The sequence below is a fragment of the Ascaphus truei genome, chromosome 4, assembly GCF_040206685.1.
Source record: "Ascaphus truei isolate aAscTru1 chromosome 4, aAscTru1.hap1, whole genome shotgun sequence".
NCBI classification, from domain to species: domain Eukaryota; kingdom Metazoa; phylum Chordata; class Amphibia; order Anura; family Ascaphidae; genus Ascaphus; species Ascaphus truei.
The window spans coordinates 339,456,128-339,475,171 of record NC_134486.1 but is presented as its reverse complement, the minus strand read 5'-3'; the positions used below and the strand labels follow the sequence as shown (position 1 = coordinate 339,475,171).

Genomic DNA, 19,044 nt, shown 5'->3' with positions numbered 1-19,044 from the left:
TGTTGTAGCTTCTATATTACAGTGTAGATCCCAAGAGGATCAGAAAAGGCTCCCTCATATGATAAGCACTCAATGTTAGTACACTGTGGTGAGACTTACAATAGTCTATTGGTATCAATACCTTAAGATAGAACTAAAAAGGTGTGGCCCTTCTCGACCGGGTAAGTTCAGGAAAAATAATAAAATTTTATTAGTTCATTGTAGTTGATCAAGATTAAAAACACATATAAAACATTCAAACATTAAAAAACCCCGTATTGAAGTGGTTAGGTGAATTGGCAGTAAATTGCTATATTATGTTTCACCATGGGCGTCTAAATAGCGATTATCACTGTTAGTGGACAAGCAGGTAAGTATGCTCCTTCAAACCTCAATGGCGGAAGGAGTATTTGTCAGAGATGTAGTCTCTATATATGTGCTGGTAAGTTGGCAAAAATACAGGTAACCTCTATCCAAGGGTGCAATGATATCTGTTCAAAAGTGTGTCTAGGGGCACTGTATAATATTTCCAAATGAATAACACAGTGGTAGATTCTAATGCCTCTTTAAGGAATGTGAACGATAAGATTGAAGCCCCCAACTGCGGGCAAAACCACTTGAGACACACTTGCAGGGTATGCTGGTTAAATGCAAGTCTATATATAATACATTATTGTTCCTGCAGAGATATGGTAGATACTGGTATCTCGTATGAACAATAGATTGTATGATGAAAGCCCCCACTGCGGGCAAAACCGCTTAGACACACACACATACAAGGTTTGCTCATATGGTGTAAGCCTGTATACAAAACAATGTTGTCCCTACTTGCGGGTATTGCCAAAACTAATGGTTTCACAGTCGGAATATTGATAGCTTGAGGATGTAATCATCCCGTAATTAATACAATTAGCTCCGTTTCAGGGAGACTAAAACAGCGATATTGCAGGTTCAAATATCTCTTGTGTGTTCCGTTATATGCTGGAAGCCCCCACTGTGGGAAACGCCACTTAGCACACACATATATAAGTCGCTGTACTCCTGCTATCAATACAAGCCTGTCTTCCCAAATGCTGCTGTCTCTGTTCGCTAACGCTGCCACTTCTGATGACGTCACTCGTGACGTCACCACGTCCCGACGATCGTTTCGCGTAGACTGACACGCTTCTTCAAGGGGAGGAGTGTGTTCCCTTACTATGCCGGTGAGTATTTATAGGGAAAAATATCCCGCCCCTCTAGGTCATGGGGGCGTGGTTTCTGCCCGAGATCCAATCGGGTCATGAGAGGGATACTTCACCATTGTGCGAAGTGTCTAATGTCCCGTAATGTTAACCTCTTGTGGGGCTTGATAGCATTAATGTAGTTGTTGACTATGGAGCATATCAGGATTGAGACTTATTGATGTGTGTCTCAGAATGAACATCCAGTGGTCACATATATTAGTGGGTTGAACAAGAAAATGTAGTTGACTGATGAAATACTACTTGGTTGATAAAATGAGTCGTTCATAATGAATATATGCTTGTTTGTTGGTCTAATGTCTAATTATTGGAGTAATATCTAGGGTAGTGATCAAACAGATGGAAATGAAACATTAATGTGAGATTAGTGAAGTACGTGTACTGTCTTGGAGTTATTGTAGATGGTTATAGGTCATTGTAAATAATAATACATATAGCAATGTTATTGTCATGATGTAAAAGCTTGTGTAGGAGTGATCTATCCTAGAGACCTGCCCATAAGGTCAATACAGGTCCAAATTACTTAAGGTATATTTAACTACAAGACATTCTGGGTCGTTGTTGTAGATGGTTATAGGTCATTGTAAATGCTAATACATATAGCAATGTTATTGTCATGATGTTGGAATGAATAATGTAAAATAAAACTGGCATAAGCTTGTGTAGGAGTGATCTATCCTAGAGACCTGCCCATAAGGTCAATACAGGTCCAAATTACTTAAGGTATATTTAACTACAAGACATTCTGGTGTTGTGTTCTAAAAAATGTGAATATACATGTGACTAGGAATTAGCTAATTATAGTGAATATGAACCTATATAAATGGTGAAGTGATTGGAAGTGGTTAGCAACGGTATGTAAGTGATGTAGGAATGATCTTTCATTAAGACCTGCCCTTAAGGTCAATACAGGTCAGAGTTACTTAAGGTATATTTAATCTCAGAGTAGATATCCTGCATCATGTACCATTGACCGTGAATATTGCTGTGACTTATAAAATGGTGTGTCCACTAATTGAAAGTGATTGTGGATGTATATATATTTTCTATTGGGGTATATGTATTTCATATTGGGATATATGACATGTGAGGGAAATAATAAATAATAGAGAATGAAAAAGTGAATAAAAAATGTGTGTATTCTAGTGTCTCGTTGTCATTTGTAATGAGTATGCTCTAGTTATAGACCATAGCTGAATATATAGGATTTGAAATAGAATGATTCATTTACATGGTCAGTATGATTTCATCAGTCAAAATTATTATGAATACATCTATCTTGTCAGACCTTTGTAGGATATTGTATACCCTCTTGTAACCTTGATATTATTTTAGATAAAAGGTGAGTATATGAAACCCTCGTTGAGGCCCAGGGGTGAGAGGGTCTGGAGTTGGTAGATCCAACGACATTCTTTCTGAAGTAGTCGTTTGTCCCAGTCACCCCCTCTAGGGTCCCTGGGTACATATTCGATGCCACAAAAGTGCATGACTCTCGAATCCCCTTTATGATGTTCAATTATATGTCTGGCTACTGGTGTATCAGTGGAGTTCCGTACATTTCCTATATGCTCCAAAATTCTGGTCTTTAGAGGTCTGTGTGTTTTTCCAACATATTTGAGGCCGCATTCGCAGTTCATCAAATATATTGTACCCGCCGTGAGGCAGTTGATGAAGTCTCTTATCTGAAAGGTTTTGGAATTGGATGAATCAACGAACTGTTTAGTCACTGGCATGTTGATACATGCTTTGCACCTCGAGCATGGGTATGATCCACACGGTTTAGTGCCTAACCAAGTTTTCTTGTGAGTTTGTTTAAAGTGGCTGTGCACTAATCTGTCTTTCATATTCTGACTACGTCTGTAGCCTATGCTTGGATACTCTTTGAGGATTTTTTGCAGGTCTGTATCTTCTCTGAGGATATGCCAGTGTGTGTTGAGGATATTTTTGACTTCCCGCCATTGATTGTTGTATGTTGAGATGAACCGAATGGTTTCATCTCTTGATTCTCTTTTTTTATTTTTATTTATCAACAATTTGGATCTTGGTTCTGTCAGAGCCCTGTGGTATGCTTTTTTCAATATTTTGTTACTGTATCCTCTCTTTTTGAATCTTTGAAACATTTCCCTAGATTGTTTGGTGAACTCAGATGTGGTGGAGCAGTTTCTGCGTAGTCTCAAAAATTGACCTATCGGTATGTTATTGGTGATATGTTGTGGATGGTGGCTATTGGCCATTAGAAGGCTGTTGGTGGCTGTGGGTTTCCTGAAGATTGTGGTTTCTAGGTGCCCATCAGAAGATCTGGAGATATAGAGATCTAGAAATTCTACTCTCTGTCTGTCCACATGTGACGTCAATTTCAAGTTGTGAGAGTTACAATTTAACATGTTAATAAATTCATGTAACAAATCCTCTGTACCCTTCCAGATAAGAAAGATATCATCTATGTATCTGACCCACAATTCTACATATTCTGTGTATCGTTCTTGCATCTCTATGAAGACCACTGTTTCCTCCCACCAGCCTAGGTATAAATTGGCATAGGTGGGAGCACATGTGGTCCCCATAGCTGTTCCTTGTATCTGGTGATACATGATGTTATTGAACAGAAAGAAATTGTGGGTCAGTACATAGTCCAATAGTTTGAGAACAAATGTATTGTGCAGTATGCAATCTGTACTTCTTGCTTTGAGAAAATGCTCCACTGCTCTGATACCGTAGTCATGTGGGATGCTTGAGTATAATCCCTCCACGTCTAAGGTTACCATGATAGTATTAGTGTCTAAACTAACATACTCAATTTTCCTAAGTACATCTGTTGTGTCTTTAATGTATGAAGGCAAGCTTTCTACAAATGGTCGCAAAAAGTGATCCAAATACACACTCGTATTTGAAGTCAGGTTGCCTATACCGGACACAATCGGTCTACCTGGAGGTGGTACCATTTTTTTGTGTACTTTCGGTAGATGATAGAATGTTGCTATTCTAGGATTTTTGGGTAGCATGAAGTTAAACTCCTTTTGTGATATCAATTTTTCATCAAGCCCCTCTTTGAGTATGTCAGTTAGTAGTTTAAGGTATGTAGTGGTGGGATTACTTTGTAGGATACAGTAACAATTTTTGTCAGAAAGTAGACGTTTGCATTCATCCACATAATCTGTCTGGTTCAAGATGACAATATTCCCACCTTTATCGGATGGTTTGATTATTATATCATTATCTTGTTCTAAGTCCCGGAGGGCCAATCTCTCAGAGTAGGTCAAATTTTGTTTGTTTTTGTGGCTGTGTAGTCTTTGTATATCTTGGGTTACAAGTTTATTGAACACGTCCACATTGGTACTACAGTCGAAAGGGGGTGTGAAGGTGGATTTATTCTTGAGGTCTGTAAAGGGACCTTCCCCAGGTGGTCTTAGACTTTCGTTTTCAAGTTGTTCGAGGATATCAATTGTGTCTAATTGTTGTGTGTCAAGGAGTTCCATTGGAGTGTTTATACTTCTCCACTGTCTGCGTTTTTTTAAAAATTTGTGCAATGACAACTTTCGGCAGAACAGGTTTAGATCCTTGACACATTCAAAATGGTCCAATTGATTGGTTGGACAAAATGATAGACCCTTAATTAGAAGATCGTTGTGGTTTTTGCTCAGGATTTTATTAGACAAATTGATCACCTGCGTCTCCTCATTCGTCTGGGCTTCCCCAGACACTCCTCTGAGTTGCCATAGCAGCCCCAGCCTTTCTCTCAAATGGGCTTGTCTGCTTTCTCCCCCTCTACTCTGCCCACAGATGGTCTGTCCCCAGACTATCTTACTACCCCGCATACATTGCTTTTTCCTCTTTCCACCATTCCTCTGGACTCGTGAGTACCTCGCTGTAACCCCTGTAATGGTGCTGCAGGATTATCTTTTCACCTCCCTTTACTACTAAGCACACACAGAGATTTAGACCTACACCTCTACACAAGATACTGTATTTCCCTGCTTTCTCCAAAATAAAGTAAGAAAAGAAACAGACCTTGTCGTGCTTGGAAAAGATGGCGAGTTGACACTATCTGAGCTAAGTCATCACCACGTGACCCTCTGGCTTCCAGAATAATGAGCATGCAAACTTTTTTGCTGTACCCCGCTGTACCTGCTCTCTTCATTGATGCGCACCCCCCTCCTTACCTCGCAGATCGTGTGATGTCATGTGACCCACGGAATCATTTGATGTCACGTTACCATGGCAACCATGACATCACATGACCCCGCAGCATCATTTGATGTCGCATTGCCATGGTAACGCGTCCTGGAGCCGGCTGAACCTTGGTAAGTAGAGGTTGCAGAGGCCTCGCACAGTCCCTCGGCATTTCATTTAAATGCCTGGGGGGAGCGCGCGGGATCACTGCAACTGGCCATGCGCCACCCCCTCCATAGGGGTTATGCCCCCAGTTTCCGCCCTGCTGCAGTATAATATCTTTAATTTGAAACAGAATAAAGAAATAACAAGAATATACACAGGTATGTGGAAATTCAATTTTTGTTTTGCATACTAGTTCTTTTTATTATTACTCTCTCATCTTTCCTAATTTTCTCACTCACCAACAATTTATGCCATGCTAAATACAGATATACCAGGCATTATTTTTCCCTTTGGTGAGATATTCTGCACAAACATTACCATTGAATGCTATTGAAACTTTTATGGGATATATTGTGTAATCTGGGGGAATAGACAGCATACAGAAGAAATAAGATTTCCTTTAGAATGCACTCAAAGTGTCTTTGTTTATTGAGTGAAGATTAAAATCCTTTTATTTGATAATAGTTTTAAAAAAATGTATCAGACTGGTGAAGTAAAGTCTATGGCCAATCAGTGATCTATACACAAAAAGCAAAAAGATAGTAACTACAGGCATACCCCGCATTAACGTACGCAATGGGACCGGAGCATGTATGTAAAGCGAAAATGTACTTAAAGTGAAGCACTACCTTTTCCCACTTATCGATGCATGTACTGTACGGCAATCGTTATATACGTGCATAACCGATGTAAATAACGCATGTGTAACAAGCTCTATAGTCTCTCCACTTGCGCACAGCTTCGGTACAGGTAGGGAGCTGGTATTGCTGTTCAGGACGTGATGACAGGCGCATGCGTGAGCTGCCGTTTGCCTATTGGGCGATATGTACTTACTCGCGAGTGTACTTAAAGTGAGTGTACTTAAAGCGGGGTATGCCTGTATTGTTGATGTTTTCCCTATTAGGTCCACTTGATGAAGTGTTGGTGTTGTATCTATTTATCTTACCACTTCAATTACAGTATTTAGTGAGACCTTTGAAAAAGCGCATACTGCGAAACATGCGTCAGGTGGTGTGTGCGTGCGTACGTCACAACGCTCAGAGTTCACAGCATGCAGTCAGAAAGGTGGTTTCCCGAGCAGGCTGACACAAATCAACTAAGTTTATGCAACTTTGTTTCTAATCGCTAAGTAAACTTTAGTATAACTACATAGCATAGCTATTAGAGGCTGTAACTTGATACGGACTTTGATCCGTGCCTCCAGGCTAAAAAGACGCTTTGGTGTGCCTGCAATCGCTCTCTTGGGAGAGCTAAGCAATATTTACTGATCAAGTTTCGTTTTGCTTAAACCTGAGAACACATTTAACCCTGTGCATTCCAGCTTCTGGGAATAAGGGAAGAATGTTTGTCAGTAATTGCACTGACAACTTTTATATAATAGCCAGTGTCTAAGGGGCGGCAGCTACTTGGTCTGCATTTGGATATGACTATCACCCCCTATTATTGTGACCTTGCTAATATACTAAAAAAAAAAACAAGTATACCGTGTCAACTCCCCTCGCTTTATAAGTCTTTATAAGACTTATAGTACAATTTATTAATTGGAAAATACTGAACGTCGTGATCGTGCATAAATTCAAATTAACTATGCATGCACACTGGTTTATGATACGAGTTTAACCTAGTCCACTCTTTTGACCCCTAATACTAATATGGGAGTCTTTAGTGCGCCAGCTCTAATTTATAGTTCTGGAGTTTTAGTAGATTTAAAAAGTCTCACTCACTAAATAAGTGAAGTGATAAGTGTGACAGGGCTTTTTGTAAATTTTTGTGTAAAGTAAAATGCATATTTGTTTTCTTGCAATCAGTGCACCACTTGTGTCTGTCTTTACTGTTTCCTTTTTCTAATTTTCCCAAAACTTTTCAAACTTCTCAATTGGTGTCCTGAATGCAGTCAAATTAATGCAGGAATTGTTTATTTTTTCCACAGTATATAATGTATTTTACACATGCAAGCAGTTCTAGCAGGAATAAAGGGGGGTTAATTCTTAATTGCCAGGTATAAAAAATATAGACAAATCCTTACTTGAAATATAGCAGGATTTGTTAAGGTGGTTTTGTGTTTGATGTTGCTTGGGCAGAATCTGTGAAAAGGAAAGGGTGTTTCCTTCCTGCAATACCATACATGGTGGATTATACCATTGGGGTGTTTAAAGTAAGGAATGTGATACTGCAATGGAGTACAGTAGAGGCAACTCTTATTCTAACAAAAACCAGTGGCAATTCCCCAAAAGACCCAGGTACACCCAGGTACATTCTGAATACATGCCTTAAACTTTCCTTAAACTAGCCCCAGCATTTCTGCATTGATTAATGGCCTATCAGATTAACAGCGGGGGTCCCTGGCAGTCCCATTCAAACTGAATTGGACTGCCAGGGATCCCTGCTGTGTTAATCCTATGGGTCGTTAGTCAATGCAGAAATGCCTTAAACGTGCCTCAAACTAGCCCAGCACATACCCAGCACATACCCAGAATGTAACCCGGCTAGTTTACAGCAAATGTTAGAATAAACGTTGCCTCTACTGTAAGTCCTTATTTTGCAAGAGTAAAAACGTTCAGTTGATATTTATGATATTTACTTATGTTTTGCTGTAGAAAACTGTATATGTAATGCCAAGTTTTATTATGTTTTCTAATTTGTGTTTGTTTTGAAATGTTTCCCCTGTGTGTTTGGCTTAACATGGTTTGGTCCTAGAATAACCAGGTGTCTGATACTATTTAAGGAGTTATCAGTTGACAATTTTTCTTCTTCTTCTATATGCTGTCTATTCCCACATCCCTATTGCACCGTATCTACATGCTTCTAAGCTGAAGCAAGAGTTCTATTCCATTCCTCCCTCCCCCCCCCTTGTATATGTAACCTGGGGGAACAGTGAGGACTGCAACATCTATACATGCAGATAAAATCAAACTAACTTCAACTAGTACAACTGAATTAACTTGATAATGTTTAAAACATTTCATACATTATAGGTGACCAAACATGACCACTCCAACAACATCACTAACACTTGTACACATTAACAGTAGAAAGTTTTGGGATTGAAAATAACGCCTTAAACTAGGCGGAATTTTTTCAAACATTTGGACCTATTGTCTTGCAGAAATCCTCAATACACAGTTTGTCATGGATTTGTCTCTTGGAGACTGGAGGTACAGGTCAGGAGTTTGTTCTATGGTACATATCCAAAGTAGAAGCAGGACCAAACCAATGTTATACTGTATATCTGATGTGTGATGGCAGTAGGCTACTTCCAATGCCAGGCAGGAGAAAGCTGTATCAAGGCTAGATAAAATAAAGTTAGGTCTTTGCATAAACTATGACCCATGTTTAATGCTTTGGGAACACCAGGACAAAACTATTACATCATGGGGTCTTGGTACTCCAGGGGCCCCATGACATCGTAGCTACTGTATGTCCAAAAAGCCATCTTGTTTTGCTAGGGGAAATCGCACCCTGCACTCTATAGGATCTGCACTGATCAGGAATAGAATAATGATGACGTTCTATCAATGATCACAGGACCACGTCAGAGAACCAGTCAAGTGATTGGAGTGCTGGAAAGGCTGTGGCACTCTGGCCCTCCGGCACTCAAAGGGTTCATTTGGTAATAATAAGGTGCCATTGTTAGTGTTTCACTTCTCTACCAACCAGAAAATAGGACTGCAATATTTACATTAGCATCCAGATATTACAATCACTATGCCTTGCTATAACATCACATTTCAATATAACGCATATTATCATAGAAGTTTGTATAAGATTCAAAGAAATGCTGGTGCCGCAAAATGTAATATATCCTGGCATATCACATTAAAAAAAAAAATTTTCTTGTGCATTCATTACATGTTAGCACTTTTATTAACACTTTTTCTGTTGTGTGTTCAGTAAGATAGATAAAGCATGTTAGATCATCTGAGGGATCTGCAATTTTCCTGCATACTGTAGGTAAACTACTGTATTATTTTTTTTTTATTGACAGGAAAAAAAACAGCTCAATTTAAAATAACAACATGAATATAATCAAATGAATTATATTAATTTAACATTGCGAATTCGATCTAACAGAGTTCTTTGTATATTGGTGGTATGTGGCAGCCTTTGTAATTATTTTATAGGAATCTTTATTGTTGAAAGTTCACAGATCATAGTTTTGGTGATGTGCTTGTAGCCAGGTCTTCTAATGGATACTATTCTACCATTGTCTGGCAGTAAACCCTGGTACAATCAGGTTTCAGTAGTTGCTATGGGATTTTCCCCCCTCTGAGGAGCTGTATTTGAGTTACAGCAGGACACGGTGACATCAGGTCTGGGCATGACCAATCATGAGCCAGACCTGGTGCCCTCCTCCTGGCCATACATAAAGGCAGGACCGCCCTAAATGTAGTAGTGTCCTTCCCCCTCTGAGGAAGGCAAGTCACACAACTGTGAGCCTGGCATTGGGGCCTTCCCTTGTGCTCTTCTCTCTTGGGAAGTGAGTGTGGACCATACCTCTGCCTCTGCTAGGGAGGTGGGGAAGAGCAAGGATGGCTGTGGGTGCCCTTGGCCTGTAGTGGCGGTTCAGGGACCATACTTCATTGAGAGCTGAGAGTACTGCAGTGGGCAGAAGCCTGCCGTGTAACTGTGCTGTACAGAAGACAAACCGTTCCTGTTATATACCTCCTGCGTGATGCATGACCTTACTGGGGGGAGAGGTAATAGTTCTACCGTGGGAGATCACCTTCAGTTCCTTTAGCCTACAGCAGATGGAGGCGCTGCACTGCTAAAGAGATATGGGGTATGAACCCCAGAAGCCTGTACTTGTGTCCCCACTACCATCGGCGGATGACCTAGCCCTCCTGTTGCCAGCAGGTATATGCACCATACACCGTAGTAATGGACCAATCTCCCACCGGGTGGGGGAAACACTGTTACATACTGTATGTTTATGTATTCAAAGGACAGTCTAAAACATTTTCACAAACCTCTTCAGATATGTAAAGGACACAGCAAAGATATTAGAGAGTTAAACTTAATATATGTGATTCTTAGATAAGGTTGTGAGAAACTTAAAAGGAGCATTAAATACTGTGTACATAACAGTAAAGGCTATTACATTTTTCTTTAACGTTCTCACACTTACCTGAACAGTTTCCTCTCTTCCAGAGTATTTCCCCATTTGTGTTTTTCCACTGATGTAGATACCTAAAACTGGGAGTAGTTTTCTTGTCTCAATTTCTTTGTCATCCAGATACAAAGTGACATCCTCTTCTGTTACCAAGAGTCGTATTTGGTGCCAACTCTCATCAAATAACCTCTGTATTAAGAGAAAGTATTAGTTTTCCTTTTTATGCTTTTGAAAATGACTTTCATTATTATTTGGGGCTTTGTTCCCTATGTGAAAGGGGAGTATTAATATGTTGGCAATCAACAACAAAAAATAAATGATTTTGTGAGGGTCGTAAGATAAATGAAAACTAGTTGGCTATAAACAGAGTGGAAACCAGGAGCCTATCAAATTCAACCTATGTTCAATTTAGACAACTGATATAGGATTAATATACAGTATTTGTATGTATTTCAATCTAGAGGAAGGTAAAAGGAAACCCCACTGAAACACGATCTGCTTATGTTTCATAATGGGAAAAAATACTTCCTGATTACATTAATGGCAATCAGATTTCTTTCTTGATCAACCTCCTTTCCATGTTCACCTATTTGGTATATTCCTGTATACATTTCCATTCCATAAAGATGTATAACATTTTCTTAAATATATCTATTGTATATGCCATCAGTCTCCATACCTAGTAAATCCAACAATGTGTCTGCCCTTACTGTAAAGAACCCTTTCCTTTGCTGCTGGTGAAATCTCCCTTCAATATCAATGGATGACCATGTGTCATATATACTGTCCTTGGGATGAACAGTTCCCTTTTTCTTTATCTCTATCAATCCTGGTGCTGTAAATCTTTTTACAAAGGTATCTCATAGTCAGACCAACTAGCTTCTAAGACGGTGATGTATTTTTAAGCACACAGAATTTTCTTAAAAAGTAGCAGCAAAGGAAAATACTACTTGTGAGCCCTTTCACATTTCCATTACCTCTTAGCATACAATGCTACCACTGCATCCAGGGATTCTGGTTAATGGCATGTAAATGCGCACTCAATGTAGGTTTCCTGGCTATGAACTTCTTTAACCCACGTTGTGCTGAAAAAGCTGTGTAATAAGGCGGGGATCCATGTTAAATTTGGAAAAGAAGCGAAAAGTGACACACAGAGTGCTCATTTGCATGTCATTACCCAGAATCCCTTGCTGCAGTGGAAGTATTTGTATACTAAGAGATAATGGGGAAAGGCAGGGCTACAGCCCTATATGTGACATGTGCATGTGATCACAACTGTTTTTTTTTTAATTGCTTCACATTGTATGATGGAGAGTTTATGTAATTTTTTTACTCACCAGAATTTATTGTGTGTCTAAAAAGTAGCATAACTTTCAGCACAATTTGAACAAGTTTCCACTTATAAGATCTGGTTGCAGAATTATAATTTGCATATGATAGATTTTAAAGCTTAAACTGTTACAATGTTGTCAATTAGGATTATATTTAAGTAAATATGTCATCTTTAATTATACTTTGCATATCAACACATACTGTAACATGAATGAAAACAAGTACTGTAGATACTGCTATAAAAAAAAGTTTGATCCTTCCTGACTTTCTTTCACAATACAGAACACCAGGATTATTTTATATTATAAATAAATAAAACAGTTTTGCACATTACCTTAACACCAGGTGTAGTAAATGTAACCACTTGGGTGTCATTTACTAGGCTAGTTGTAGTAAATGATAATGTTTTGTCCTCCCCATTTAAGGAAACCGCAGTTTGAATGGTGCCATCAAGAGCTAATATTCTCCACAAATCCCAATCTTTCTTGATCTTAAATCTCTGAGTGGAAATGAATACATAGGAAGGAGGAAGACCTTCTGGAAAAATATTCCTATGAAATTGAAACAATGTGTTATGATCATTTAAAATATATACAAAAAATACTGTTTAAAACAATCTGTTTCACTCAAAACAAACATTGGGACCCTTTTCTTTAAATGTTTGCTATAATATTTTATTTATAAAATGTTTTACCAGGAAGTAGGACTCAGAACACTACCTCAGATGCCTGTCATGGTGATATTCCCCATTACCAACCAGCGGGAGCATGTGGCCAGCAGGTGCACCACAACACACATACATGTAATTGGGAGCAGATTACACCCAGTGGGCCAATATGAGATTGGGTGGGGGTCTGACTGTTACACTTGTTACAGGGTGCAATAGGAACCTAGGGGACCCTAATTCCCCTAACATCATAAACAAACACAAATGTTCCAGCACTCACTGTATCAAAAAAGATAATGATGATAAACTACGGAATAAGGTCCAAATAATAAATGAATTTAATGTAAACACAAGGACATTGTCTTGGAGTGATGTGTCACAATGAAAATTATGCCTCGGGTGTAAAATTATGGGGAAAGGACACAGGGCAAGGGAGGGAAAAAACAAAACAAAGTGAGGCATGGGAACACAATATGGGAAGGAGGGTATGGTAGTGGGGCAAAATAAGAGACCAGCATCCTACACAGCAGGAGTGCAGAGGATACATGTGGCTGATTGACAAGATGCGGCCTGCTTTTGCATTATACTGCTCTCTTATTTTGGTACTCTTGCTGCCTTTTGGATCCCTTTGAACTGTTGTTCAAGTCTATTGCTAGATATTTGTATCTTTATTGTGGGACTATTTTTGGATGTTATATTGGGGAAAGAGGGACTAAGGGAAGTACCTCTTGATCCCATGGGACAGAGGGAATGGGTCAGAAGAAGAGGTTCCTTGAAATGTTGCCCCCCTACCATACCCTCCTCTCCATATTGTGTTCCCCTCAATCTCCTTGTCTTGTTTTTTCACTCCCTTGCCCTGTGTCCTTTCCCCATAATTTTACACCCGAGGTATCCTTTTTCATTGTGACACATCACTCCAAGACAATGTCCTTGTGTTTACATTAAATTCATTTATTATTTGGACCTTATTCCGTAGTTTATTATCATTATCTTTTTTGAGACAGTGAGTGCTGGAACATTTGTGTTTGTTTGTCTCTGCCAAAAGAGTGTCAAACCAGGCTTTTTATACATTTTTGATTCCTTTGTTCAAAATAGGTTACTAAGCAGAATATACTAACCCAATCTTTTTTCCCTGCCGGCTCTGCCCGTCTCTTCGCGTTTCCCACCCCCCACACCTTTTACCTTGGCGTCACATGACCTCATGGCATCATTTGACGCCACATTGCTATGGCGATGCGTCTCCAGGAGCAAGGTAAGTGCAGTTTACAGAGGCCTTCACCGCTTCCCCGGCACAATTTAAGTGCCTTCAGGAAACGTGCGGGGCCTCTGTAAACACTGTGCCCCCGCAGACAATCTTGATTGCCCCCCAGTTTGCGCACTGCTGTACTAACCACTCGTTAATTCTTAAACCAATCATCTTAAAGATCATTAGAACTTGATTAAAACAGCTCTCTATAGGAACCAGGTACTTCTTGATACCAGAAATGTGGGCGTAAACTACAGGCACAGTCGTAAATCTACTGTGAACGAATCTCACTTACACCACACACACATTCTTACACACAAAATGAACACTAACAGAACAGACAAAATGGAAACAGAATATCACCTTCAATCCTTCTCCAGAGACCTCCTCCCCAGTCCATTTCAGTAATCTCAACAGTATATTAATTTCAGCAATATTACTTCATCATTAGAATAACATGCCTGAAGACCAGTACTGATTTTGAATTATAAACAACATTTATAAATAATTTCTATAGCCCTGGTTATAAAAAAATAATGGAATTAAATAACAAATGTAAATATAAATTAAAATATGTTTCTGCTTATGGTATAGAAATGGTATTTTATGATTGTGCTCATAATCACACTACTAAAAATTAAAACCTACATTTTATTACTGTAGGCCTGTAAAATAGCATTTTGATTTTAAACTTCTACAAATGCATGATGAGCTCTTTAGTGTGTTTGCCAAAATGAGATGAAAGCAAGAAATTGTGTTATTTTTCCCAGTACAATGAAATTATGATCAAAGTGCAATAATGTTTTCATAGTTGTGTAAAAGAAGAAAAACATTGAGTTACATTGTACCTTAAAAAAAAACAGCCAAAGAAAATGCTTTTACAGGTGAAGCCACACTTTATGATTGCTATGACAAGCTGTAACTCAGCAGTAGCTTTGCCATGCATATTGCGGTATGGCAAAAGCATAGTGCAGTGTTTTTTAAAAGGTGTTCATTGGAATCTGCGGGCATCCCTAAACGTTTCCCTAGAATGCTCAGGTGATTTCAAAATTGTAGCAAATACAGAATAATCTCGGACACGCGATTAGAGATGGTTGGGGTTCCTTACAATGCATCTGATCTCGGACAAGCTATTAGAGAGGGTTGGGGTTCCTTACAATGCATCTGATCTCGGACACGCTATTAGAGAGGGTTGGGGTTCCTTACAATGCATCTGATCTCGGACACGCTATTAGAAAGGGTTGGGGTTCCTCAGAATTTCACAATATAATTATAGGTTAAAAAACACTGACATATTTAAACTTTGAAGGTAAGTCACATGTACCGAAAACCCAGTACTAGCAAGTTTGTCAGTAAAAATTGGCTTCCTCCCTGCATTAGGGGAAGAAGTAATATTAGGTGTCCTTAAATTTTAATTGTAAAAATGATATACATGAGATATAGATGTAGCCTGAAGGTGACAGTCTTGTCTTTTCCTGGCATTGCTGCAAGGTCCATTACTTCTGAATGAGATGACCCGTGGCGACGATTCCCCACTGCTGGGGATATTTTTGGACTAATGTAGATGCTCGTTAGTCACATGCGTGACTATATTCAAGACACCTCATTCAGCACCATATCCCTATAACCCTTGATGTAAGAAGCCTGTATTCCAATTTTTCCCATAAAAAAGGCATTACACAGCTACTAACAGGGCTTTAGAAAAATGCATTATTTATCATTCTTTACTGTTTAAAAGTATTTTCAGAGAGCAACAGGCTATGGGCTCAAAAATCCCACCCATATATACTTTATGCCAATATCTTAATAGACTGGTATGAAGCCTCATTTGTTTACAATAACCGCTTGTTTTTTTAGGTATAGGTATGGGCATATGTGGCTCCTATATATGACATGTTCATGCTCTGGGGAGTCAATATGAAGTCTTCACATATGTTTGTTGAACAAAAAAACTTAAGAACTAGAATACAAAAATAAACCCAAATCAAAAACATTGTTACATAACGAAAGAATGAGTGCAAGCAGCTACAAACAAGGTTGAAAAACATAATCAGGACAGTGGGATAGTGTTGTATTCTGCACGCACCTTCAAAGATTGAAAAAGAGCAACCCTATCATAGGTTCGGGGTATAAAACAATGGGGAGAGAGAAGCATAATTAATATCAATGTAAGGAAACAAAATACGATATAACTCAGTCAGGGCCTTTGGCCCCTATCCTCAAAAGGTGGATAAATTAGACTGCCTGCTAACTGATTCTCTCACTGATTTTTTTCGGTTACATTAATGTACAGTATGGGGTGTCTTGTAATTATGGGAACGTACCCATCTAACAGATACTGCACGTATGGCACACCTGTAAGCATGTGACCTGCATGTGGGATAAGGGTTAATACACAGCTATATAGCTAACCCACTTTTCACCTTCTGCAAAGGTCCCTCAAATAAACAATATCTCCTCATGTTCATGCCATTCTATTTCTTTAATCCTCAACATTTCTCTCTCTCCTCCACCCATGTCTTTATTTCCTCTTCATGTCCATCCTCTATAACAATTTGATTTATCTTCTCCCCAGCATCTTTTTCTCTTTCCCTTTCTCACTCTTTACTGTTCATGTCTTTTTTCTGTTAGTGCAATCACTTGATTTTCTTTCTTTTTCTGGTTTCACTACTCATACTGTATGAACAAACCTAATTCATGTTCCGCGTTGAGGTTTCCTTCACTAAGTAGAGTTTGTTTTATTGATACCACCTATTACCACAATTGTTAACATTGTTTATTCCTCATAATACAGAAATAAACTGTACCTTCTAAGCATTATTTAGTTATAAACTTCAAGGATGTACTTAGTTGGTATACTCCAGCACCCGGGTGTCGCTGAACAACCAAACGATCAGTCTGTTCCTCTGAAGGCGTCCGCCCCTGCATGGGGTGGACTCCCTCTCAAGTGTCCCACTTTAAGGAGTCTATCAGGTCATCAGTGGTCTGGTCCCAGACCACAGGCCTTGCGCACCACGTGGCGTCCGTCACCAGCATGCTGTACCCTCACTATAGGTAGCTACTGGGGAAGTCCCTAACCATGGGCTTTCCCTGCAGCAGCCACAAGCCCAGGGTGGTCGGGGCCTGCAAGGGAAATCTAGGCCTTGTCCAGAGGAGCACTGCCCTCTGGACACTACCGCTCTCTTTGCCTACCCTGCTCCAACTGGCGTGGACTGCAGCGCACCGAATATATCAACCTCTGCCTGCAGATAAAGCTGTAGCCTTATTGGCTGTGCTGTGCCACATGTAGCTATCCCCCCAGAGACTCATGGGACATGTAGTCCTCTCGTGGAGCCTTCCTTGTAATGGCCACCACTCTCGGCCATACTGTGCATGCACCAGGTGTCGTGCATGCGCGGCTATGCCCAAGATGGCGGCGCCCTCACCTGCATCATGCCAACCTGGTCGCCCCTCTGACTGCCTGCAGCACCCACTGCCGCTCTCCCTGTACCGGAGTGCCCGCACAACCAGCCGCAGCGTGGTAAGAGGAACCAGGGGGGGGGGGGGGTGGAAACCTGGCTACATATATATCTCCTCTGTCTAGCTATAGCAGCTAGAAAAGCAGAAGGCTTAGGTGGCACAGCCTCAGCAAGTTGCAAGGAGTGTTGCATTTCAGACACAAGTGATTATTTATATGCTTTGATGTCTATCATTTGTGGGAGAAAGGAAGCAGTTTATTTTTAAATTGTGGATCTAGCATTGTAGCTAAAACATCGAGTTCAGATTTTAAAATGCATGTGACCCATGGGTCTTCATGAAGGACCGCAGAAGACTGTTGACAATGCTGACAACTCATTGATTCCTGCTGGATGTGGTCTGCTTCTCTAGTTTATTTCTAAGTAGCTGGATAACTGGTATGAATTGACTCAGATTAGCATTTTTTAAACCGACTTCCCGTTGGGCCACTTCCAAATGTAGTACTTCACACACAGGTCATCAGTTTCCACTGAGGTAGTAAAGAAAGCTGTTCCCCCTTTCCTTATGTCATGAGATGACATGTAGCTAGATATTGGTTTCTTCTGCTGTAGAAGTCTCGTGTGAAAGTTAGCATTCTTACTGGTTACAACCTCTTGCTTGAGCTGATGAGGACAACTGATGGGGCTGATCATTCATCTTTCTGCTTGCTGTGGCAGAAAGATGGAAGTATACACACACGTGTGTGCTACTTTCAGCATTTTCTGTACATTGCTGTGATTTTTTAAGAAATCTCTGTACAATCAGGCTGATGTTGTGCACAAAACAAGCTAAATGTATGTACATGTAGTTGCAAAGACACATACATTGATCATATAATGTTGGTGCCACTATCAGAAGCTATAAAGCATGTGAAAAGTCCAATTGGGGCAGTTATTTTTCAATAAATAGTTTTAGTTTTTTCTTAAAGATAGACACCCATATAATTATTGGTGAAACCAGTGATACACAGAGCAGCTCGCATGGGAGTGGGAACTGCTTCTGATTCTTTAGGAGATGGTAAGGAAGAGTAAGATATCCAATGTGCAGTGGCTGTTATGTAGTCCTTAGTTTGTCCAGGCCACATGTAAACATGTGTTTAAGTACCATACACAGATGCATGATGGAAATCTTTATGGCCTGGCTGACATCTGCATAGTTCTGAAATGTTTTTTTTTTCTGCAGAGACGTCTTCTGGACGGAATTTACTATACTATGAAGAAAGAGGATTAAATAGCAGAGCCTTACAGAATGAGACTGCAATAACTGAGAATCAATGTCTTCACTGACAATGAGGATCCCTCATCGCCAGGCCATGAATTACAAGTATGCTATGAGGCCTAGATTGATTATGAATTTTTTGTTTTGTGCAGTTTTTGGTCATCGGGCCTTTGGATTGTAATTCAATAGTTGGTCATCAGCCATTTATAATTTACTGGTTCATAGCCATGAAGATAGTGGCTGTGTACTAGGATGGGTCAATTGCAAACTTTTTTTTTCAGGTACCCATCTTTTGAGAGAGCCTACAGTAGGTAGCTCCACTGACATTCAAAGGGTTCTTAACCATTTCAACATTTGCTTATTTATGTACTTATTAGTATTTTTTTTCTTATGTGATTGTTATTTGTATTAATGTACATTA

The 19,044-nt window shown here is 39.7% G+C and overlaps 1 protein-coding gene across 1 annotated transcript in view; it reads right to left on the bottom strand.

Annotated features, from left to right (window-relative positions):
- The window catches only part of COL21A1 (collagen type XXI alpha 1 chain), a 313,124-nt gene that overhangs the window by 196,401 nt on the left and 97,679 nt on the right, over positions 1-19,044 (bottom strand). The window contains exons 5-6 of the mRNA XM_075598156.1: positions 12,332-12,548; positions 10,681-10,854 (exon numbers count right to left, since the gene is read on the bottom strand). Coding sequence (XP_075454271.1) covers positions 10,681-10,854; positions 12,332-12,548 — 391 coding nt within the window. The remainder of the gene's footprint in view (positions 1-10,680; positions 10,855-12,331; positions 12,549-19,044) is intronic.